Below are 24,784 nucleotides of genomic sequence, written 5' to 3' on the forward strand. Positions count from 1 at the left end.
CGAAAGTGGGAAAACAGAACTTGAGTCATCTATGATCAGCAACGATTCTAGGGTTGTTTCCCTGCTGTAAAATTAAAACCTTAGGATTGTGTAGAATTTGAGAAATGCTTAAGAATCCTTGTGTCACACAATATTGTGATTTTACAAGGCAGTGTGAAGTCTAGATGAAATGGTGGGGAATCAGGACTGTTGGGAATAACTGAGCTTGAAAACATGCATATCCAGACTGAAGTAAAGCTTCTTCTCCTCTGGTATTAGGCTTCTGAATGTTCCTCCCAGAACCTAGGGTAATGTCTGATTCACCTCTACCCAATTGTGGACATTGTTCAGTTTAGTTTATTGTCACACTAGGCCAATTTGCCTATAATTAGTTTTGTTTATTTTTGTCATGTGTACCGAGGTACAATGAAAAGACAGCAGAAAGACAATATATGATTACAATAGAGCAATTTACTGTGATAACTACAGATGTAGTTATTTTTGTACCCCCAAAACTAAAACGTGCCAAAAATAAACCATACATTACCCAAACCCTAATAATAAACCTAAACCAATCAATCAAATCCTATTCACATTTCCATCAGCAAGTAGTGCTGAAGTAATGTATGTGGTTAGGAATACTGGTTTACATATTCTGGCATTCTGCAAGTAAGAATTTCATTGTTTTATCAGGGGCAAATGACAATAAAACACTTGATGGCGGGATATGAAATGTTTTACATTCTATACAATTGGAGATGCAGTCTGACCCGCCGAGTTACTCCAGTTTTTGTGTGTTTATCTTCGGAAATGGTACTGTATGAAGAGAATTACTTTGAATGAACAGTGGGCAATAAACGGTGGACCTGCCAACCCGTCTACAATCCCCCGAATAGACATGTGGAGTAAGGAACTGCAGACGCACCGAAGATAAGACACAAAATGCTGGAGTAACTCAGCGGGACAGGCAGCATCTCTGGAGAGGATGAGGAAGGGTCTCGGCCAGAAACGTCACCCATTCCTTCTCGATCCCGAATAGACATCTCCTGAGCTAATTTCTTGCCATCCTTCATGTGCTCTGGTGTAGTTTGCAACGAAGATGGACACAAAAAGCTGGAGTAACCCTGCGGGTCAGATAGCATCTCTGGAGAAAGGGAATAGGTGACGTTTCGGGTCGAGACCCTGCTTCGGACTCCACCAGTTTCGTTTGCACGGTGTAGTTTGCACCAGCCATTGCTTCTGAGGTAATTTCTTGCCATCCTTCGTGCTCTCTGGGGTAGTTTGCACCGTGCAGTTTGTACAGTGTGTAGTTCACGCCAGCTTAGTTTGCACCGTGTAGTGTGCAGTGTGGTTTGCACCGTGTAGTGTGCAGTGTGGTTTGCACCGTGCAGTCTGCAGAGTAGTTTGCACAGTGTAGTTTGCAGCAACCATTGCTTCCTTCCCTCTCTCACCTCCTCCTCCTCCGTCGTTGACCGCCGGCGCCATTGTTGTCCGTCGACGCCATCTTGGCTGTGCGGGTGGCGTTGCCGTGGCGACGGCGGCCCGTGCTGGGGGCTGGGGGCGGGCGGGAGACCCCGCGCACGCCGGCAGCGCTGACGGGATCCATGAGGCAGCGGCGGCGGCCACGGCGGCCATTTTACCACCAGCACTCTCCACTCCATCAACCGCGGGCTGAGCCCGCCCGCCGCTGCGCCCTGCTAACGCCGCTTGCGGACACGGTAAGAACGCCGGGCGGATCACGGCACGGCCAGTTACCGAGGCCGGAACGGGTTGGAGACGATCTGTAGAGCGTTAAGCTTTTCCCGCGCCGCCTGCAAGCACTGCGGCAGGGTAGGGCTGGCGCTCCACTAGGCCGCGGCGCCTCCTCACTTTGTCCTTCCTTCGCTCTCTCCTGGGGGGGCTGGAGAAACCGCCTCTAATGGGAGAAATTCCGTTTGCAAATTTTAATTTACCTACAATTGCAACCGCATAAGCGCGTGTCCGACGTTTTGCACTGCAGGGAGAGGCATAAAATAAGTAAACTATGCGGTCTCGGGCCACACGCCTGCCGACTGGCGGGAGAGAGACTGGCGCTCTCCCTGTATTCAAAGCACCCTTTATAAGCTAGATTTTACAATGAGCATCCAGCTATGAATTTAACGTGCGTTGGTGAACCTAGCTTTGTTCGTTTTTCACTCCAGGGTTTTGTATTTAACTCCCCCGGGGGGGTTGGGATTTTTTAACCCACCCCTAACCAGTATTTCCCATGCAAATTAAATTATAGCTCACACCATGGACCAGAAAACTGGCGCGCTTTTTAGGGTTCGTTGTTTTCTTGGAAATGCAGCATGCATTCGGTGCTGTTCGTTTTGTTGCAAATCCAGGAACGTTGCATTATCATTTCACTCGGTATCTATCAGTGGATATCTTTGTGAAATGCAAAAGCTAAAAACACATTTTCCCGCCCCCGCTCAAGAATAGGCAGCTGAATCCTTCTATGCATTCAATGTATATATTTTGAAAACAAGCGTGCACTGAAATTTGAACCATTATAGCCGTTTCTTATGTTTTATTGAAGATGAATAGAATATTTTTTAAATGTTCGACCATTGATACAACATGTGCCTTGTCCTCATTGTTGTGCACAGTTGACGCATGGGCATATCGGACATTTTAGTACACGTGTATTAAATAGCATAATGGTTAATTTGATTACTTTGAGGGGCTTTTTAGCCAGGCGTACTACAAATTCTACACAAGAGGTAGAATTGTATTTCTCGCCGCATTCCCTGCAACTTCTAGGTTTAAATTTTGATTATGATTGTGCTACAAAACTTTGGTGTTAAATCAACGGCTTTTATACTGGGCATAGTGGGCTGCAAAATATTTTTGTAATGACTTGGGTAGCATGTTAACCAGAAGTTTTGAAAGAGATGATAGTAAAATAGCTTACAAAGTTCATTTTTTATAAAACTGCAATTTTGATTTTAATTTTTGTTGCTGGGGCTTGTGTTTTGTGGACTCAATTGATTTATGCACAAGCCTAAAAATAATTGATTACATGACACTATTTATTTTAGTGTGAAACATAAATGCAGAAATATTGTTCATTGTTTTGTTGAAATATATCATTTGAAACTGACAGTCATTTTTGTTAAATGACAGCAATATGAGTATTGGAATGAATTGCTCTGTACAGAAGGTTTCTGTCATGAGTTCAAAGTAGAGGACCAAGTTCTGCTTGATCAATAGATAATTCAGAAACATACCAACCATGTAAATTCCAAGTTGTGTACTTGGAACTCACTGCCTTTGGATGTACTTTGCAAAAGTTTTTCAAACTGTCTCAAATGCCACCTGACTTACTGAGGGATTCGAGCATTTTCTGATTTTATTTCAACTTCCCAACCTCTGCAGTGTTTTGGTCATCTTCCTCCCCAATTTTCTTTCTCTTTATACCTCTTTCTGTATGACTACCAAAATAGGCAGATTTGTTCAACATTATTCTTTTTTATACTTAATATCATTTCTATACACACAACGGCGGTCCTATTCCTGTTATCATTCTTGTAAGGTGGAACTATCCAAGGCCGAACATTCTCCACGTATTATTACAGAAATAGCTGGAGATTAAGCATTAAGTTGTACATGTATAGAATGTTTTTTGCCTGTTCATCAAAATAAACTGCTACAATACTCAAGTTTGATGTGCTTGCTTACTTCAGGGATTTGTGTGTGAAGTTTCAAGTTTCTCTGCTGCTTTCCTTTCATTGTGTAAATTGGGAGTTAGTGGTTCGCAAAACAGCACCTGAATTAAATGTAGTCTTCCATGTGTTTCACCAATCTATCACCTACTGAAATAAACTTGGTTTATCCAAATTACCACCTTTAGAATTGTGCACCTATCTCCTGTTTGGCATGTTAATATATATTTCTAATAGCCAACATTTTAATACTTGCATTTTAAACTTCCCTCCAATCTGAAGAACAGCCTCTAACTGCTTATGTTTGGTCAAAGTCAATTTCTCATCTTTACTACCATTGGTCTTGCATTGCATTGGCAATTTTCTAAAATGTTATTTGAAGTATAAGATTGTGATTCTTGGAAGCTAATGTTTGCGAACAGCAACTATCACTTTCATTGATTCTCGGTTAAGGGGTTAGCCAGACTCTACAGCCTTTAACAATAAATTGGCTGTCATACGGTAAATCTTTTTCTAAATAAAAAAATGTTTATTCCAATGTAGTTCTCCAGTGATATCATATGACTTGGACTAACAGGTTTGCAGAATCTGAGCTTAATCTCTCCTTTTTGGATATAATTGTAATACCTGTAATTCTTTGGTCCTAATGGAACGTTAGTGTATAAAACAAGGATTGAGAGATTGCTGCTGCCATGACCGTTGATTCATCTTGGTTGAGGCAACGTGCTATTAAACACATCAAATACTTAATTTTAATTTTACTGAATGTCTAAACCTTTTTCTATGGTTTGCAATGGAACTTATTATTTAAATTATGTGAAGCACTTTGGGGTCAATGCAAATTGACTTAAAATGTGCTATATAAATAAAGTTTACTTACTTACTTACATTGGCCTAATCTGTTCAAGAGAAATTCATTCTACAGTTGAATTTAAATTTAGTGTATTGTCACATATACCAAGGTACAGTGTGAAGCTTTTGTTGCGTGCCAACAGGTGTAGAAGCACTGCTTACATAAAATGATTTTTCCTTTGCCCTTTCAATGGCCCTAGACATTCCTTCTTTGCCATTGAGAATTAATTGTCAGTAGATATTCTTCTTTGATACGTGCATATTCTTCTTTGATATGTGCACCGTGCAAAACATGTTGTACCTAGATGATTTTTTTCATTCATTCAGGAATATCAATCTGATCTGGAATTATACATCGATTAAAAGATCCAGAAATGTTATTTTTTCTCCTTTTCCAATGGTTTAGGTATTTAGTGAATTTGCTTGAATAATTGTATGCTGGTCAATGATGAAGGGTAACTGAACGGAGAGGGGGTTGTGTCTTATCAAACTTAAAATACTAGAAGGTAAAATTACTGTTCTAGATAAATCTTTGCTGAGATAATTCAATATCAGAAGATTTTCCTTTGTACCAAGTACCGGCATCAAGCACCATCAGATCAACTTATTTCACCTGGGTAACATCACGCCCACTCTTTGCAGATTTACTACGGTTACTGATCTTCAAGCGCAGAACATCCCCACAGAACCAGCGTGACATTTCTATTTTTGAGTGGTGAATAGTGGACAGTTTTTGTGTTGTGGTCTACAGTCAATTGAGAAATGCCCAGATTTATCTTTGGGATCTTTAAAATGCTCTTTGAACAGAAGGATCTTTTTCATCTCATCTAGGCTTCAGCTAAACTCTGTTTCCAGAGTGTAGGGCCAGACTTCTCGCCACTGGACAGCCTAAACCCTACTGTTTACGTAGCATTTGAAATAAAGCCTTGTGACCATTTGATGTACGGAAGGAAAAAAATGTCTAAATATCTTTTTTCATTCCAGCTATAATTAGAAATGGCTACTGAGGTGAATGGAAATGCAGCGCAGGTGAAGGAGGATGAAGAACCCATGGATACCTCATCTGCTGTCACCCATTCAGAACACTACCAGGTGCTACTAGATGCTGGCTTGCCACAGAAAGTAGCAGAAAGGCTAGATGATATCTTTCAAACAGGTACATATCAAGGTACCTGTGATTTTAATTGTCCACTCACGCTTTAACCTGAATGTAATGTGTAACTGGAAAATATTTGACTTTCTCCTGACAACAAATTTGAGAGACAAATTTGATACTTAAGTGTTTTTTAATTCAAAAGAGATTGCTGTGTATAATTTCTGCCAGCATTTGTAGTGGTAGTGCATTATTTTGTGGATCATTCATTTATGTAGGGCTCAAAATTAAATTAGTCCAGACAGCACCCAACAATGGCCATTGCTACTGAACTGAATCAAAAAAAAACTTCCTGGATTTTCATAATTAAAGTTCAAAAAGCAGTGAACTTTATTAAAATTCTTTGCAAAAACTGCAAAACATGAATACATTTTGTGCCTAATTATTTTGAGGCATTTCAATAAATTAGCCTAATTGCTAAATGCATTGATTTTAATTTATAACCATTCATAATTTTGAGCCCTACCTAGACTGCTAATGTTTATTAAACTGCATCGATAACCACAAATGGAGATGCAATATGTTTTTAACATATGCTGAAGATGAGCAATGATTTTGAAATGCTTCCAATAACGGAGTACTACTTTAACTTAAAATATTGTAGCATTTCATCAAATATCCAAAGGGGGTTCATTGATTACCCTAATTTGCACTGTGGCAATGGAGCTAAGGCATTTAATGGACTATGCATATTCAGTTAGTTTTGATTTAAAATACACAATGATGCATATGCCGAACAAATCATTCAGTTACGGAAAAGGAAATAATTTAAACCGCACGCAGAGTAAGAACATAGAGTGGCTGTCATCCCTGTAACATATAGAAACATAGATGCAGGAGTAGGCCATTCGGCCCTTCGAGCCTGCACCGTCATTCAATGTGATCATGGCTGATCATCCAACTCAGTATCCCATACCTGCCTTCTCTCCATACCCCCTGATCCCTTTAGCCACAAGGGCCACATCTAACTCCCTCGTAAATATAGCCAATGAACTGGCCTCAACTACCTTCTGTGGCAGAGAATTTCACAGATTCACCACTCTCTGTGTAAAAAATGATTTTCTCATCTCGGTCCTAAAAGACTTCCCTCTTATCCTTAAACTGTGACCACTTGTTCTGGACTTCCCCAACATCGGGAATAACCTTCCTGCTTCTAGCCTGTCTAACCCCTTAAGAATTTTGTACGTTTCTATAAGATCCCCTCTCAATCTCCTAAATTCTAGCGAGTACAAGCAGGTCTATCCAGTCTTTCTTCATATGAAAGTCCTGCCATCCCAGGAATCAGTCTGGTGAACCTTCTCTGTACTCCCTCTATGGCAAGAATGTCTTTCCTCAGATTAGGAGACCAAAACTGTACGCAATACTCCAGGTGTGGTCTCACCTAGACCCTGTACAACTGCAGTAGAACCTCCCTGCTCTTATAGGGTGATTTCACTAAAGGTCACTGGAGCGTAGATCCGCACCCACGTGACCGAAAATTTTAACTGGAGTACATGCGTCACTTCCGGTACATGTTAGTGAATGGGAAAACACGCACTTTCACACCCGTTAAAAACATCGAAAACTGCCTGTTTTTGAGCTGCAATTAACTGTACCAGTCGGGGTGACCGTGAGGCACAGCTACCTAAATTTACAGTCCAAAAAAAAGATAGAAACTAAGGTAAATTCAAGAGGGAGCTGAAGGTGTGTAAAAACAGCGGAAGTTGTTAGCGGACATTTGCCGTGGAGATTTAAAGATCTAAAATATCGGGAATTATCGCGTTTGCTCGCTGCATTTCATCAAAAGTAAGGCATTATTGACTTTATCTTTATTCATTTGTTATATGAAAAGTATTAAAAGTTAAAAATCCGTCAGTAAAATTGCAAAATCGCCCATGGTGAGCTTTAGTTTAGGTGGGTTTTAACATGCAAAATGAAAATGCTTCTGAAGCTCCATTTACCATTTAAATAATCGTAAACTATCAATGCGTTTTGAAATAAATTTTACTGAGATGCAAGCTAAGGAATGGGATAATTGTCAGCTGTTAGTTGGACAAAAGCAGGACATTTTATTATTTGCCAAAATATATTTCTCAATGTTTCTTGTTTAAAGCCTGCACAATCACCCAAACTACGTATTTATTTATTTATCATCTAATAACAGACAAGCCTGCAGCATGGAATGATGTCGACAATCCTGATTGGGCACCCACTGTGAGCAGGATAGACAATGTGCACAAGAACGCCATCAACTTGCAGAGCTATAGATGCTTGAGCTGCAACCAAATCTGCTTTAATACTCTCTTCTTGTTGCACGTGCATGGCGTTCTTGTGCACATTGTCTATCGACAATCCTGATTGGGCACCCACTGAGCAGGATAGACAATGTGCACAAGAACGCCATGCACGTGCAACAAGAAGAGAGTATTAAAGCAGATTTGGTTGCAGCTCAAGCATCTATAGCTCTGCAAGTTGATGGCGTTCTTGTGCACATTGTCTATCCTGCTCACAGTGGGTGCCCAATCAGGATTGTCGACATCATTCCATGCTGCAGGCTTGTCTGTTATTAGATGATAAATAAATAAATAAGTAGTTTGGGTGATTGTGCAGGCTTTAAACAAGAAACATTGAGAAATATATTTTGGCAAATAATAAAATGTCCTGCTTTTGTCCAACTAACAGTTGACAATTATCCCATTCCTTAGCTTGCATCTCAGTAAAATTTATTTCAAAACGCATTGATAGTTTACGATTATTTAAATGGTAAATGGAGCTTCAGAAGCATTTTCATTTTGCATGTTAAAACCCACCTGAGAACCATGGGCGATTTTGCAATTTTACTGACGGATTTTTAACTTTTAATACTTTTCATATAACAAATGAATAAAGATAAAAAGTCAATAATGCCTTACTTTTGATGAAATGCAGCGAGCAAACGCGATAATTCCCGATATTTTAGATCTTTAAATCTCCACGGCAAATGTCCGCTAACAATTTCCGCTTTTACACCTTCAGCTCGCTCTTGAATTTACCTTAGTTTCTATCTTTTTTTTGGACTGTAAATTTAGGTAGCTGTGCCTCACGGTCACCCCGACTGGTACAGTTAATTGCAGCTCAAAAACGGGCCGTTTTCGATGTTTTTAACGGGTGTGAAAGTGCGTGTTTTCCCATTCACTGACATGTACCGGAAGTGACGCATGTACTCCAGTTAAAATTTTCGGTCACGTGGGTGCGGATCTACGCTCCAGTGACCTTTAGTGAAATCACCCTATAGTCAAATCCTTTTGCTATGAATGCTAACATACCATTCGCTTTCTTCACTGCCTGCTGCACCTACATGCCTACTTTCAATGACTGGTGTACCATGACACCCAGGTCTCGTTGCATCTCCCCTTTTCCTAATTGGCCACCATTCAGATTTTACCAATTTTAACCCACAGTCTACTTTCCTGATTTTGCCACCAAAGTGGATAACCTCACATTTATCCACATTATACTGCATCTGCCATGCATTTACCCACTCACCCAACCTATCCAAGTCACCTTGCAGCCTCCTAGCATCCTCCTCACAGCTAACACTGCCCCCCAGCTTCGTGTCATCCGCAAACTTGGAGATGTTGCATTCACTTCCCTCACCCAGATCATTAATATATATTGTAAATAGCTGTGGTCCCAGCACTGAGCCTTGCGGTACCTCACTGGTCACTGCCTGCCATTCTGAAAAGGACTTGTTTACTCCTACTCTTTGCTTCCTATCTGCCAGCCAGTTCTCTATCCACATCAATAATGAACCCCCAATACCGTGTGCTTTAAGTTTGCATACTAATCCCTTATGTGGGACCTTGTCGAAAGCCTTCTGAAAGTCCATATATAACACATCCACTGGTTCTCCCTTATCCACTCTACCAGTTACATCCTCGAAAAATTCTATAAAATTCGTCAGACATGATTTACCTTTCATAAATCCATGCTGACTTTGTCCAATGAATTAATCACTTTCCAAATCTGCCGCTATCCCATCTTTAATAACTGACTCCAACATTTTTCCCACTACCCATGTTAGACTAACTGGTCTGTAATTCCCTGTTTTCTCTCCCTCCCTTTTTAAAAAGTGGGGTTACATTAGCTACCCTCCAATCCTCAGGAACTACTCCAGAATCTAAAGAGTTTTGAAAAATTATCACTAATGCATCCACTATTTCTGGGGCTACTTCCTTAAGTACTCTGGGATGCAACTTATCTGGCCCTGGGGATTTATCGGCCTTTAATCCATTCAATTTACCTAACACCACTTCCCGGCTAACCTGGATTTCACTCAGTTCCTCCATCTCATTTGACCCCCGGTCCCTTGCTGTTTCCGGCAGATTATTTATGTCTTCCTTAGTGAAGATAGAACCAAAGTAGTTATTCAATTGGTCTGCCATGTCCTTGTTCCCCATGATCAATTTGCCTGTTTCTGACTGCAAGGGACCTACATTTGATTTAACTAATCTTTTCCTCTTCACATATCTATTAAAAAAATTGCAGTCAGTCTTTATGTTCCATGCCAGTTTTCTTTCATAATCTATTTTCCCTTTCATAATTAAGCCCTTTGTCCTCCTCTGCTGGACTCTGAATTTCTCCCAGTTCCCTGGTAGGCTGCTTTTTCTGGCTAATTTGTATGCTTCATCTTTTGTTACTTCATCTGATGCACTACCTTCCCTGATTTATTCTTTTGCCAAACTGGGATGAACAATTGTTGTAGTTCATCCATGCAGTCTTTAAATGCCTTCCATTGCATATCCACCATCAACCCTTTAAGAATCAATTGCCAGTCTATCTTAGCCAATTCATGTCACATAACCTCAAAGTTACCTTTCTTTAAGTTCAGAACCCTTGTTTCTGAATTATGCCACTCTCCATCCTAATGAAGAACTCAACCATATTATGGTCACTCTTGCCCAAGGGGCCACACACAACAAGACTGCTAACTAACCCTTCCTCATTACTCAATACCCAGTCTAGAATAGTCTGCTCTCTCATTGGTTCCTCTACATGTTGGTTTAGAAAACTATCCCGCATACATTCCAAGAAATCCTCTTCCTTAGCACCCCTGCCAATTTGATTCACCCAATCTATATGTAGATTGAAGTCACCCATTATAACTGTTTTACCTTTGTTGCACGCATTTCTAATTTCCTGTTTGATGCCAACCCCAACTCCACTACTACTGTTAGGTGGCCTGTACACAACTCCCACTAGCGTTTTCTGCCCCTTAGTGTTTCGCAACTCTACCCATATCGATTCCACATCCTCCAAGCTAATGTCCTTCCTTTCTATTGCGTTAATCTCCTCTCTAACCAGCAACGCTACCCCACCTCCTTTTCCTTTCTGACTATCGCTCCTGAATACTGAATATCCCTGGATGTTCAGCTCCCAGCCTTGGTCACCCTGGAGCCATGTCTCCGTGATACCAACTATATCATATTTATTAATAACTATCTGCACATTCAACTCATCCACCTTATTACGAATGCTCCTTGCATTGAGACACAAAGCCTTCAGGCTTGTTTTTACAACACTTACCCCTTATACAATTATGTTGAAAAGTGGCCCTTTTTGATTTTTCCCCTGGATTTGTCTGCCTGCCACTTTTACTTTTCAACTTGCTACCTATTGCTCCTACCCTCATTTTACACCCCTCTGTCTCTGCTCTTGCAACCATCCCCCTGCCATATTTCTTATAAGTTGAGGTTGCTATTGCTAAAAATTAAAAAAACCCTATGCCATTTCCTGCATTTCTAGTATTTGGTGCTTACAATCTAAATTAATTGAAATGGTGAAAATTGATGCATTAGGCACTGTTTTTAACTGGATGATAGAGAGTATGTAGATAAGTTAAATGGAGTGGTTCAAATTCCAATTTAAAAAAAGTATGTACATTATCCCTTTATGGATCTGAATTTTTATTCATTGTACACGAGGTGCAATTTTTCCTGTGTTTTTCAAATATATTTGCATACTTTGATATAACATGCAAATACATAATGAAGACGTGATGGCTCTTAATACTTTCAACACTTTTAGCCAAGCAACTTATGAAAGCTTAATCAGAGCTATTAATATGGACAGTAAATTAAAGTAGTCCAAAGGATTTTAAGAAAAAATAGACACGCTAGAAACTCAATTAACGTTGCACGTTCCCTATCTCTTTTCCTTGACTCCTATCATTAAAAGTACAAATTTTAGAAGGCAGTGATGATATTGGTACACTGTGCATGAATACGCTAGAAAATGGAACCACCGTTGGTTATCTAATAGTTTTGTATTGAATATTGTTTCAGGGTTGGTATCTTATGCTGATCTTGATGAAAGAGCCATTGATGCTCTTAGAGAGTTCAATGAAGAAGGTGCAATGGCTGTCTTGCAACAGTTTAAAGAAAGTGACCTATCACACGTGCAGGTAAAATAAAATACATGTCTGCACTGCTGGTATGCGATGGTCATGAAACAATATACGGTTTGAAATTTGATAATGCAATATGATTGACTTTAGTTTACATTTAGTCTCATAGAAAAGATAATTTAAGTCAGATGTCAAAAAATTACATCAAACGATGATTATAGATTAGACAAAAATGCTGGAGAAACTCTGGGTGAGGCAGCATCTATGGAGCGAAGGAAATAGGCAAAGTTTCGGGGGGAAGAAGAAAGGAAGAGGTGGAGCCAGAGGGAGAGCTGAGAAGGGGAGGAGAAAGTAAGGACTACCTGAAATTAGAGAAGTCAATGTTCATACCGCTGGGGTGCAAACGGCCCAAGCGAAATATGAGGTGCTACTCCACCAAGATTGGATTCGGAATGGGAGGGGGAGTTGAAGTGCTGAGCCACCGGGAGATCAGGTTGGTTATTGCAAACTGAGCGGAGGTGTTCGGTGAAGCGATTGCCAAGCCTTCGCCGAACACCTCCGCTCGGTTCGCAATAACCAACCTGATCTCCCGGTGGCTCAGCACTTCAATCCCCCTCCCATTCCGAATCCGACCTTTCTGTCCTCGGCCTCCTCCATGGCCAGAGTGAGGACCACCGTAAATTGGAGGAGCAGCACCTCATATTTCGCTTGGGCAGTTTGCACTCCAGCGGTATGAACATTGACTTCTCTAATTTCAGGTAATCCTTACTTTCTCCTCCCCTTCTCAGCTCTCCCTCTGCCCACTAGATCCACCCCTTCCTTTCTTCTTCCCGCCCCCACCCTCACATCAGTCTGAAGAAGGGTTTCGGCCCGAGACGTTGCCTATTTCCTTCGCTCCATAGATGCTGCCTCACCCGCTGAGTTTCTCCAGCATTTTTGTCTACCTTCGATTTTCCAGCATCTGCAGTTCCTTCTTAAACATGATTGTAGATTAAATGGTTTAAAGGTTTCTAACATTAGACATTATAAAACAATTTCATATACTTGACTTAATTTCAAATATTTTTATCCATTATTATGGATTCAAGTTATTGGTACTAACTTCTTTAATTTCTAGAATAAAAGTGCCTTTCTGTGTGGAGTAATGAAGACCTACAGACAACGGGAGAAGCAAGGTAACAAAGTGCAGGATGCTACAAAGGGTCCTGATGAGTCAAAAATCAAGGTAAGATATATTGGAAGATAAGTTGGTTAAACTGGTGGACATGGAGTTAATATGTCAGAGTTGACCAGTCACCACACTGGGGCAATTTAGAGTAGAGGTTAACCTGCCAACCCACACATTCTATGGGATCATGAGAGGAAATTTGCACAGTAACTGCAACAATGTGAAATTGAATAGTGAAAGGCTTGGATAGAGTGAATGTGGAGAGGGTGTTTTCTAGTGGGAGAGTCCAGGACTAGAGGTCATAGCCTCAGAATTAAAGGATGTTCCTTTAGGAAGGAGATGAGGAGGATTTTTTTTAAACAGGGTGGTGAAACTGTGGAATTCTTTGTCACAGAAGCCTACGTCAGTGGATAACTTTAAGGCAGAGATAGATAGATTCATGATTAGTATGGGTGTCAGAGGTCATGGGGAGAAAGCATTGGGGTTATGAGGGAGAGATAGATCAGCCATGATTGAATGGTGGAGTAGATTTATGGGCTGAATAGCTTAATTCTATTCCTATCTCTTATGATGTGCAAACTCCATTCAGGCAACACAATAGAGCAGGATTGAATCCTGGACCCTGTGATTGAGGCAGTAGCTCCAAATATTGTCAACTAATACAGTTATTCTAAGGGCATTGGCTTGAGATGAGAGGAGAAAGATTTAAAAGGGACCTGAAGGGAATCTAATTCAGAGTGTGGTGAACGGTCTCATTAAAAAAACAAAAACATTTGGACAGGTACATGAATAAGCAAGTTCGGAATTCTGACTGCGCATGCACAGGTCATGGGGCGCTCGGAATAAACACTCTGCTCCCGGGCCGGATGGGAGCAGCGGAGCGCCGGTTCCAGCTCGGCTCTGACCTAGATGTTCATTTAAACTAGTCCTATTTGCCTACATCTCTAAACCTTTTTTATAAGCGAGTTTGGTATTCCGAAAAACGCTAGGAATCATGGGATTTTTCAAAGGTCATTCGAGAATAAAAAAAGAGTGGGAGAGCGGGGTGTAACAGCGAGAGAGGGAGCTGATACAAGTGGGAGACGGGGAGGGACTGGACCGGCAGAGAGACGGTGAGAGAGATGGGGAGAGGTGGGGGATGAAAGACTTGCGTGGGGAGACAGGAGAGAGAAGTGCCAGTTAGACAGACAACCACTGGTAAAGCCATGGTTCGTTGCTTCTAGGAGAGTCGGGAGAATGCAACTTCACAGCCCCCTCGTTTCTACCGCGCTGGCGGGGGCAAGGAACAAATGACCCAAAGTTTGCGTTGCGTGAACTGAGTGTTCTTACTGTCCTCGCCATACACGGGCGTTTTGTGAGAGTGTTTGGATCCCATCTTCAGCTCAGCCAAATGTTGTTGCATATCCTTTGCATGCAATGACTGTTTGAATTCTGCAATTCATGGACATCACCAGTTGCTGGGTATCTTCTCTGGTGATGCTTTGCCAGCCCTGTATTGCAGCCATCTTTAGCTCATGCTTGTTTTGGTGGCTAGTCCCCTTCAGTTTTCTCTTCAGCATATAAAAGGCATGCTCAATTGGGTTCAGATCGGGTGATTGACTTGGCCACTCAAGAATTGACCATTTTCTACCTTTGATAAACTTCTTTGTTGCTTTAGCAGTATGTTTGGGATCATTGTCTTGCTGTAGAATGAACCGCCGCCAATGAGTTTTGAGGCATTTGTTTGTACTTGAGCAGATAGGATGTGTCTATACACTTCAGAATTCATTATGCTACTACCATCAGCAGTTGTATCATCAATGAAGATAAGTGAGCCAGTGCCTTCAGCAGCCATACATGCCCAGGCCATAACGCCCCCACCACCGTGTTTCACAGACGAGGTGGTATGCTTTGGATCTTGGGCAGTTCCTTACTCTTCTCCATACTTTGCTCTTGCCATCACTCTGATATAAGTTAATCTTCATCTCATCTGTCCATCCACAAGACCTTTTTCCAGAACAGTGTGGGTGCTCTTTTAATTACTTCTTGGCAAACTGTAACCTGGCCATCCTATTTTTGCGGCTAACCAGTGGTTTGCATCTTGTAGTGTAGCCTCTGTACTTCTGTTCATGAAGTCTTCTGCGGACAGTGGTCATTGACAAATCCACACCTGAAGAGTGTTTCTGATCTGTCGGACAGGTGTTTGGGGATTTTTCTTTATTATAGTGAGAATTTTTCTGTCATCAGCTGTGGTGGTCTTCCTTGGCCTGCCAGTCCCTTTGCAATTAATTAGTAAGCTCACCAGTGCTCTCTTTCTTCTTAATGGTGTTCCAAACAGTTGATTTTGGTAAGCCTAAGGTTTGGCTGATGTCTCTAACAGTTTTATTCTTGTTTATCAGTCTCATAATGGCTTCTTTGACTTTCATTGGCATAACTTGGTCCTCATGTTGATAAACAGCAATAAAAGTTTCAAAAGGTGATGGAAAGACTGGTGGAAAGACTAGGTGCTGAGAGCACTCTTATACCTGCATTAAGGAGGCATTTAAACACACCTGAGCAATTACAAACACCTGTGAAGCCATGTGTCCCAAACATTATGGTGCCCTGGTATGGGGGAACTATGTATAAACACAACTGTAATTTATACATGGTGAAGCCAAAATGTATAAAAATACCCTTTAATAAAATCTGGCAATGTGCGCTTTAACCACATGTGATTTTGTTTCTATTACAAATCTCAAATTGTGGAGTACAGAGGCAAATAAATAAATGATGGGTCTTTGTCCTAAGCATTATGGAAGGCACTATATATTAAATTAAGTTAATTCGATTGCTCAACTGATTTATTTGTAACCAAAAGTTTGACCATGTTCTGTTTGCATTTCTACTTGTTATATGGTTCTTTAAGGTAATTGTTTCATAAAATACTGTATGATGGTAAGGATTTTGCACTAAATTCTTAATACATTGTTTAGGCACTGCTAGAAAGGACAGGGTACACTTTGGATGTAACCACAGGGCAAAGGAAGTATGGTGGCCCTCCTCCTGATGGCGTGCATGCAGGGCCACAACCTGGAATTGGAACAGAGGTTAGTGATTTATTACAATGTGATCTGTGGTCCACACTATTCAATCATAGATAGGATGTATTACAATTTACACCGTACTCATGTGGATTTTCCATCGGGTAGGTCAATCGACTTCCGTTGTGGAGCGGGAATAGAAATCAAAGGAATTCGGTTGAAAATGTTAATATAATGATTGCTTTTATCTTGAAAAAGAAGGAGTAATTTCCCGCTCCTCAAATTATCCAACTGTATATCCAATTACCTGTTATCTGTCTTTTAATCCATATTTTAAAATATCTTTTGATTGTAATTTGCATTGTGTTAATTACATGTAGTTGCAGCATGGCAAATTTTTCAGACTTAATTGCTTGGATACTTAGGTATTTGTTGGGAAGATACCCAGGGATTTGTATGAAGATGAACTTGTCCCATTGTTTGAAAAAGCGGGTGCCATTTGGGACTTAAGACTTATGATGGACCCCTTGTCAGGCCAAAACCGTGGCTATGCATTTGTGACATTCTGCAACAAAGATGCAGCCCAAGAGGCTGTCAAACTGGTAAGAATTAAAAAAAATATTCATCCATACTACAAAACTTCATGATTGAAGCGCTTTGAACGTTGGGCTCAACAGCAGATTCTTTTGAATTTTACTGGTATATTAAAGTCAGTTTCAGCTGAAAAGTCACTGGGACGCTGCAATAATATCGACATGCTAAATCTCTGCCTCTTTTATTTTGTAGTGTGATAATTGTGAAATCCGTCCTGGTAAACACATTGGAGTTTGCATTTCTGTGGCCAACAATAGGCTGTTTGTTGGTTCTATTCCAAAGAACAAGACCAAGGAAAACATAATGGAAGAATTCAGCAAAGTCACAGGTTAGGTCAGGGGATTCTTGGATGCCAAAAAGAACAACTATTTAAACAAAAAAGTTTAGGTTTAAAGATCTGATTTAAAGAAAAAATATATTTAATTGAATTGGGGGGGTGGGGGTGGGGGGGGGGGAAGAGACCCGTATTAATAAGCGAGCTCGGTATTCTGAAAAACGCAAGGAATCATGGGATCTGTCAAAGGTCACTCATAAAGAAAAAGTGAACGAAACGCTGGCTGCATGAACTGTAAATTCTTATCTTTTCATGATTGATGTGTAAAATTATTTAATCTGAGGAATGGGGGTGCCAGGTAGCGGGAGAGCGGGTGTAACAGCGAGAGGGAGCAGTTGCCAGTGGGAGACGGGAGAGCGCACACAGACCACCGCCTCATCTGCAGCCCATGTCCCCGGCGCTGGATCCCCCCCCCCGGAGCGGCTGCCCACGGGGGAAGGGTCTGCTCCGGCCCCGCTCCTACTCCTGAGGAACCCATTCCTTTTCTCCGTGGATGCTGCCCGTCCAGCCGAGCCGCCGCAGTAACCCGCGCGCACTCGCTGACGGCGAGGAAGTTGGCCGGCCGTCTGCAGGGGTACGCGCAAGGTGCTGTGGCGCCTGGTCTGGACGGGCAGCTTCCCCGGAGAAAAGGAATGGGTGATTCGGGTCGAGATCCTTCTCCGGAGATGTTGCCTTGCCCGCCGCGGCGGCCCGTGTGTCCCTGCCGGTGGCGGAGCCTGGCCCCCGCCGCCACCAAACCTCTCCGTCTGCGTCACGACACCCTCCACCAACAGGGCCTTTGATGCCGGAAGACAACAAGCAGCTCCAGTGGAACTGATTGCTTATCCCAGCTTCGACTGACTCACTGTTTGTAATGACATGCCCTCCACCAAGGGGGCAAACCAGCGGCCACTGGACAGGGAGACAGGCGCGGCCTGCAGTCCCTGGCCCGAGCCCCCCACGCTGGCTGCGAGCCTAGTCCGATATCTCCGGCGGCCTCTGGGTGGGGAGGGGGGGGGGGTAATGGCCCAGCGGCGCAGCTGGAGACCCCGACCCCGCGGAGCAGCACGAAGCATAAAGCACTCACTGAAACGAAGGTCAGATAACCAAAGATAACACACAGTAGTTCCGCACCCTCCAATGTTTATCTCCACTGACCTATGACCTGGGCATGCGCAGTCGGAATACCGAACTCGCTTATTCTAATGTGATTGACTCTTCTGTTTATTAATTTTAAGTAATTGGTTTGGTTGTTCACTCACGTGGGTATTTTGTAAATATGCTCATGGTTCTTCATTTGCAAAACTAATGTGCTAGACGAACATGGCGGGTCAGCTGCAGTGAAGTGATTTAAATAAAACAATAGTTATTTTGCATAGTATTTTTGTTTTCTGCCTTTTTATTTGGTAATTGAGCTAATGTATTGGGCCATGTAGATATTGGGAACAAATAAGCCTGACATTTTAGCTACGGTTTGTTTCATAATACAGTATAATCTACTTCAGTTGAGCATGTTTATGATGGCATTCTTGTGTCATAAGCCTCCCTTTGCCTCTCTACATCCTATCCCATTCCTGAAAAACGTTGCCCAACAAAAACATACTTTTGGTTTTGAAAGCTGCCATTGATACCCTGTGTCAGGAGCATTTTAGGTAAATTTCTTGTTTATATAAAACAATTATATTGAAATGTGGTTCCTGAATACGTGGAAGTGAACCTTTGTGTTCTGCTGTGTTCTGGATTCACCCACTGGGGAAAAAATAGGTTCTCTTAGCTGCCCTATTAATTTTTATCAACTTTCAAGCAAGAAAATACTCTTCTTGTAAGTCAACTCTTTTTGCCCTATATTTGATAAAATATCAATGACGGTGTTGACTACCATGTAATTTTTACAGATGTGTATATCTCAGACCAAGTAGAACCTATTTCAATGTCCAGCATTTTGGTTGGCTTAGAAAGATTATTTTAATACAATTAATTTTCCTTCTCTTCTGCAGAGGGTCTCACTGATGTTATTCTATATCATCAGCCTGATGATAAGAAGAAAAACAGAGGCTTCTGTTTTCTAGAATTTGAGGATCACAAGTCTGCTGCACAGGCAAGGCGAAGATTAATGAGTGGAAAAGTCAAGGTTTGGGGAAATGTCGTTACCGTGGAATGGGCAGACCCAGTAGAGGAACCAGATCCGGAGGTGATGGCAAAGGTAACACGACTAAAGAAAAAGAAACCATTCAGTCCATTGGCTCCCAGCAGGACATTATCTTCCCTCACTTCGTCCAGTAGCTCATTGTTTTTCATACTCTAAAGTTATCTCCCCCCCACGAGCCCCCCTCCTCCAGATCTCAAACTACCAAGCTATTCCAGTCAATTCACTTGATAACCAGTATGTCTAGCATGTGGCAAGAAACCCGTGCGGTCAAGGGGAGAAAGTGAAATCTTCACGCAAACAGCACTGGACGTCAGGATCGAACTGGGCTTTGGAGCTGTGAAGCAGCAGCCTATTGGAACAAAGGGATTTTTATGTGCAACAAACATTCTTGTATATAAATGGGCAATACGATGCCAATCTCCATCAGATTTAGGGTAGACAAAAGTGCTGGAAAAACTCAGCGGGTGAGACAGCATCTATGGAGCGAAGGAAATAGGCAACGTTTCGGCCCGAAACGTTGCCTATTTCCTTCGCTCCATGGATGCTGCTGCACCCGCTGAGTTTCTCCAGCACTTTTGTCTACCTTCGATTTTCCAGCATCTGCAGTTCCTTCTTAAACACGTCCATCAGATTTAGGTTTATTATAAACTAAATTTTGAACTAAAGCAGCTTATGGTAGCTTGAAATGCAAAACAATATAATTGAAGTCTCATTCCCCTTTGTAAGCATTATTTGTAAAACCACTTGTGTGAACAATTTAGTGTTTTTAAAGTTCTGTATTTCTGCTTTTGTGCAAATGTCAGTTTTGTTTTTTTAAGGAATTGGTAGGTCCATGTTGTAGTTTTATTGATTCTATGAATTTCATTCTGCGTCAGTTAAAGTTCCTCCTAAATCCCTATGATTAATGTCACAATTATTTGAATGTTTGCCAGTGATCTGTTGACCCAGATATGTGGCATTTTGTTCTAGTACTGTATGATATAAATGTCTGGGTTAGAAAGTGTAATGCTGTTAACTGAATTTGTTATTTTTTGATTCTTTATTGTTTGTTGTTATCTTGTACAGGTCAAAGTTCTGTTTGTAAGAAACCTGGCCAGCTCTGTTACAGAAGACATCCTTGAAAAGACTTTTAGTCAGTTTGGGAAATTGGAACGTGTGAAAAAATTGAAAGACTATGCATTTGTTCATTTTGAGGACCGAGATTCAGCAGTAAAGGTTATTATTATTGCACTATATTTGTTATTTATTGAGTATGTGTGCATGTGTATACACTCACTGAACTTTTTTTCTTCTCCCGTTATGTACTATGTTTACATATTCTGTTGTGCTGCAGCAAGTAAGAATTTCATTGTCCTATCTGGGACGTGACAATAAAACTCTTGACTCTACATATTGAAGTGGATAACCTATTTCAGTTATATCAGTACATCAAGATTTGACATTGGCAGAGTGCCAGTTTTGTAAGACCATTGATTAAGTTTCTTGATGGTTTATTTGATGATTTATGGGGTTCACAGAGCTGCCAAGTAGTACGGATTTTCCGTATTTTGTACGGAAATGCGATTAGAATACGGATGTACGGTTTTGTGTTAAATACGGAATTCAGTTCAGTCTGAAGAAGGGTCTCGACCAGAAACGTCACCCATTCCTTCTCTCCAGGCTGCCTGTCCTGCTCCAGGTTTAAACAGAGCGCTGTCAGTTTAACGCGTGGGAATTTAAACAAAGAGCTGTTGGCCACAGGGCTATGGGTCACAGACTGTTCAGGAAAATTCTCATATAACAATGAGTCTTTGGAATTCTCTTTCTCAGTTGTAGTTGAGCCTTTGATTATTTTTCAGGCAGTGGTAGAATTCTGGATAAGCTTAGTGGTGAAAGGTTACCATTGGGATTGCAGTTACATTGGGATTGGCTCTGATTTTACAGAACGGTGGGTGGGCTTAAGGGGGAGAGAGGGAAAGGATGGGGAGGGAGAAGGAGAGAGGAAGGGAATAAGGAGGGAGAAAAAAAGGAAGGAGAGGGAGGAAGGGAGGGCGGGTGGGGGGGAGGGAGGGAGAGGGAGGGCGGGTGGGGGAGGGAGAGAGGGGAGGGCGGGAGAGAGGCTTCCAAAATGGCTTCTACATCATCTGGTGCTAAAAGCAGGCAGCAGCCGTTCAAACAGAAGTATACAAAGAGATGGCAATGAATGAACTGTCAAGTAAGGTGCGTAGAAGACATGTCAATTGGTAGCAACGTTATGCATTCTTGTACTCTTAGCAAAATGGCACCGTGTAAAAATACTGATTTCCTCAGCAAAATACTGATTTTTAGGTACTAGAATACTGAAATGCTCTGACAAAACTTGGCAGCTCTGGGTTCATCTTATTCAACCTAGTGGTTATTTATGATACTTTGACACATGGTTCAAAATTGACCATGGCCATTTCTTGGCCTTTCGGCATATGTCTGAAATCTCTAACTAATGCTGTAACATGTTTCATTTAATTTCACTCATTCCATACCAAAGTGATTTAAAGCATGACTTACTTGAACAGATGATGGGCACGAGCAATTCCATGTATGATTCAGATATTGTATCCCTGTTGACTAAAGTATATTTGTGAATTAAGCTTAGTTATATCCCATGATGAAATTCAATTATAATATCCTGTGATGAAATTCAATTATAAGGTGAAATGTTTCAGATTTTCATGGGTTAATCAGATTTAATTTTGTATGTGTCGAATGTATCGCTTTAGTGCCAACAGATTATCATTGTATACTAAGTTTAATCTTTACCATTGGTTTTCCATGCAGTTAGTGCATGTTATGATCCATGTATTGGGACGGGGGAAGGAGCTGAATCATGCGCCCAAAGATTCAAAATACAGCTATTTACAGTAGATTCTCCAGACTCTTGTCCAATAAAAGGATGTGTTGATGACAGAGTGAAGTTGAGGGTCTCATGAATGGCATGTCCTCTTTATCTAACTCGTGTTCTTTCCTTCACAGGCGATGAGTCAAATGAATGGAAGAGAAGTTGAAGGCGAAGATATTGAAATAGTTCTTGCAAAGCCCCCAGACAAGAAGAAGAAAGAACGACAAGCTCAAAGACAGGCCACAAGGACTCAAGTGTAAGTTTTTGTTGGAGAAAAGGTAATCCGATGTGTTCTTGTATTTTCTTTTTATCTGTCTAACAAAACTTTCTTTTATAGGTATGAAGACTACTACTACTACCCCCCACCTCGTATGCCACCTCCGATTAGGGGCAGAGTCCGTGGAAGTAGAGGAGGTAGTTATGGCTATCCCCCAGATTATTATGGCTATGAAGATTACTATGATGATTACTATGGCTATGATTATCATGATTACCGTGGTGGATATGAAGATCCATATTATGGTTACGATGATGCATATCCAGTCCAGAGAGGAAGAGGTGGAAGGGGTGGTAGAAGTGCAATCCCACCTCCCAGAGGTCGCGGTGTACCCCCACCCAGAGGAAGGGCAGGATACCCTCAACGTGGAACGCCAATGGGACCTCCAAGAGGTGCCAGGAGTGGCAGAGGGGGGCCACAGCCACCACAAAGAGGACGTGGTGCCCGTGGTGGTAGAGGCAACCGTGGTGGCAACGTAGGAGGAAAGCGAAAAGCCGATGGGTATAACCAGCCAGATTCCAAACGACGCCAGACCAACCAACAGAATTGGGGCTCGCAACCCATCGCTCAGCAGCCTCTTCAGCAAGGTGGTGATTATTCTGGTAACTATGGTTACAATAATGACAACCAGGAGTTTTATCAGGATACTTATGGGCAGCAATGGAAGTAAAGAAATGGGGGTTTCGGTGAAATTGGCTATAACTCTGCAACCTTCAAATCTGATTGGCATAACTCTACATCCTTCAGTACAGATTGGCTGCCACTTGCATTTTGCTGACATCAAGAATCACTATTGTATATACCAGATTTTTTGTTTTCCATAAATGCACTTGGACATTTCTGGCTTATTTTCCCTTAACCAATTTAGGGGAAAGATGCTTTTTATTTTGTTTTTAAGCTACTTTTTAGCAGTTTGAAAGGAACCTTTGGACTTTGCTTTCAGATGTTGGGCACAATTTTCAATCATGGTTTTGGAGAATTGACTGATATTGAACAGTTTCACTAGTTTGTAGTTTTGGGATTAGACTGCCATTGGAGTATGCTGTATATACAGTAAATGCTAGTGTTTTGTCTTAGTAGTTTTAAGATGAGCTTGCAGTTTAACCATTTTTAAGTTTTCTTGTACTGAAAGTAACATTTAACTGTGTTTTGCATTTGTAGAGTAGGTAAATTGTGTTTTTTAAAAATTGTTGGCTTCACACCTTTAAGAATCTGCCCTACAAAATTTGGTTTGGCTTAATCGTACAACCCGTGGCGTTTTGTTCATTGATGTGATTGTATTTACAATTTATTGTTCATGTCAAATTTCAATAAAACTTAAAACTATATTATCCAAAAATTCATGATTCAAATTCAATTGTGTCCTGAAAATTTGATTGATTAGAAATGTGATTACCTTCAAACCAACAGCTTCCCCCAAAAAACTGCTTATGTGAGTGATCAAATTTAAGTTTGCCTTTGGTCTAGCCTTGTTTTTCCACAAGACAAAGAATTTAAAGTAGATTTTGTAACAGATGAAGTCTTTTCAGTAGTTGTGCAGTTTTGAATGTCCGTTCAATCGTTTTCATCACTATTTAACGCGTGATACTTTCGAATACCTAATTGCAGTGACGCCTTTGTATTCTTTCCAGTTTACAGGATTTAAAATGTAATCAAAATACTTGACGTTAGATGGTTATCTTGCCATCCTCGTAACCATTTTACAAAAAAGTTAATACATTTTTTCTTGTTAAGAGCTGCTACCAGCAGGGATTATTGTTTGAGTTATTGTGCTCTGTTAAATTGGAAGAGCTTAATTTGTGTGAAATTGAAACAATCACTGCCTTGTTTTCAACTTCAAGTCATAGATTTCACCACTTTTCACTGTTGGCTGAGAGTAGCCAGGAAACAATAGAGGACTAACAATGGGCCTTGACCCCCGTGGGTTGGAGTGAGGGGTCAGGGAGCCCACTGTTGGCTATAACGCAAGGACCTTAAGCATGTCTACATGCATAATTGAGGACTGGATCAGAACTTATTGTCGTGTTTCTATTAAATGACTTGCCAGCTAGCCACTCATAGGACCATCCATTGTTTGATCCCTTCAGGAAAAATCTTGTCTTGGGTGTGGTAGATGAGGTGTAGTTAGAAACTGTCAGTAGAAATCAGTGATTTGAAAGTGACTACATAATTACTTCAACGGAATTATACAATTTACTAGGTGTGTGAATTTCTGTGTCTCACAGCTTGTAAATTAAAATAAATTTAATAAATCTTTGAAACTTCAGCTCTTTCAAATATAACGCTACAATTCGACAAATAACCCACATTTATTTGGGTTGTTCTCCTCAAGATTCCAATGTACAATGTCGCAGCCTTTGTCAGTGTTAAGTTTAAGTGAGAAATGGAAAATTATC

At 41.2% G+C, this 24,784-nt stretch overlaps 1 protein-coding gene across 2 annotated transcripts; it reads left to right on the forward strand.

Annotated features, from left to right (window-relative positions):
- Positions 1–1,544: 1,544 nt before the first annotated feature.
- Positions 1,545–23,727, forward strand: hnrnpr (heterogeneous nuclear ribonucleoprotein R). 2 transcript variants are annotated; one of them, XM_033044905.1, is made up of 11 exons: positions 1,545–1,697; positions 5,499–5,670; positions 11,970–12,088; positions 13,149–13,256; positions 16,154–16,267; positions 16,627–16,803; positions 16,988–17,123; positions 19,106–19,311; positions 20,323–20,472; positions 22,246–22,367; positions 22,449–23,716. In XM_033044905.1, the coding sequence occupies exons 2-11, from the start codon at positions 5,511–5,513 to the stop codon at positions 23,056–23,058; spliced, it is 1,902 nt and encodes a 633-aa protein (XP_032900796.1). In that variant the 5' UTR covers positions 1,545–1,697; positions 5,499–5,510; the 3' UTR covers positions 23,059–23,716. The 2 variants fall into 2 exon arrangements, with proteins under 2 accessions (XP_032900796.1, XP_032900795.1); XM_033044904.1 differs by having other exon boundaries at positions 1,553–1,697; positions 5,499–5,682; positions 22,449–23,727.
- Positions 23,728–24,784: the final 1,057 nt, after the last annotated feature.

The sequence above is a fragment of the Amblyraja radiata genome, chromosome 27, assembly GCF_010909765.2.
Source record: "Amblyraja radiata isolate CabotCenter1 chromosome 27, sAmbRad1.1.pri, whole genome shotgun sequence".
Lineage (NCBI taxonomy): Eukaryota > Metazoa > Chordata > Chondrichthyes > Rajiformes > Rajidae > Amblyraja > Amblyraja radiata.

Excerpts from the sequence above, each read along its gene's own strand:
- hnrnpr (XM_033044904.1), top strand. The coding sequence starts at position 5,511 with ATGGCTACTGAGGTGAATGGAAATGCAGCGCAGGTGAAGGAGGATGAA. Across the intron at positions 16,268-16,626 it reads AACCTGGAATTGGAACAGAG|GTATTTGTTGGGAAGATACC; the intron begins GTTAGTGATTTA and ends TTGGATACTTAG. Across the intron at positions 19,312-20,322 it reads ATCCGGAGGTGATGGCAAAG|GTCAAAGTTCTGTTTGTAAG; the intron begins GTAACACGACTA and ends TATCTTGTACAG.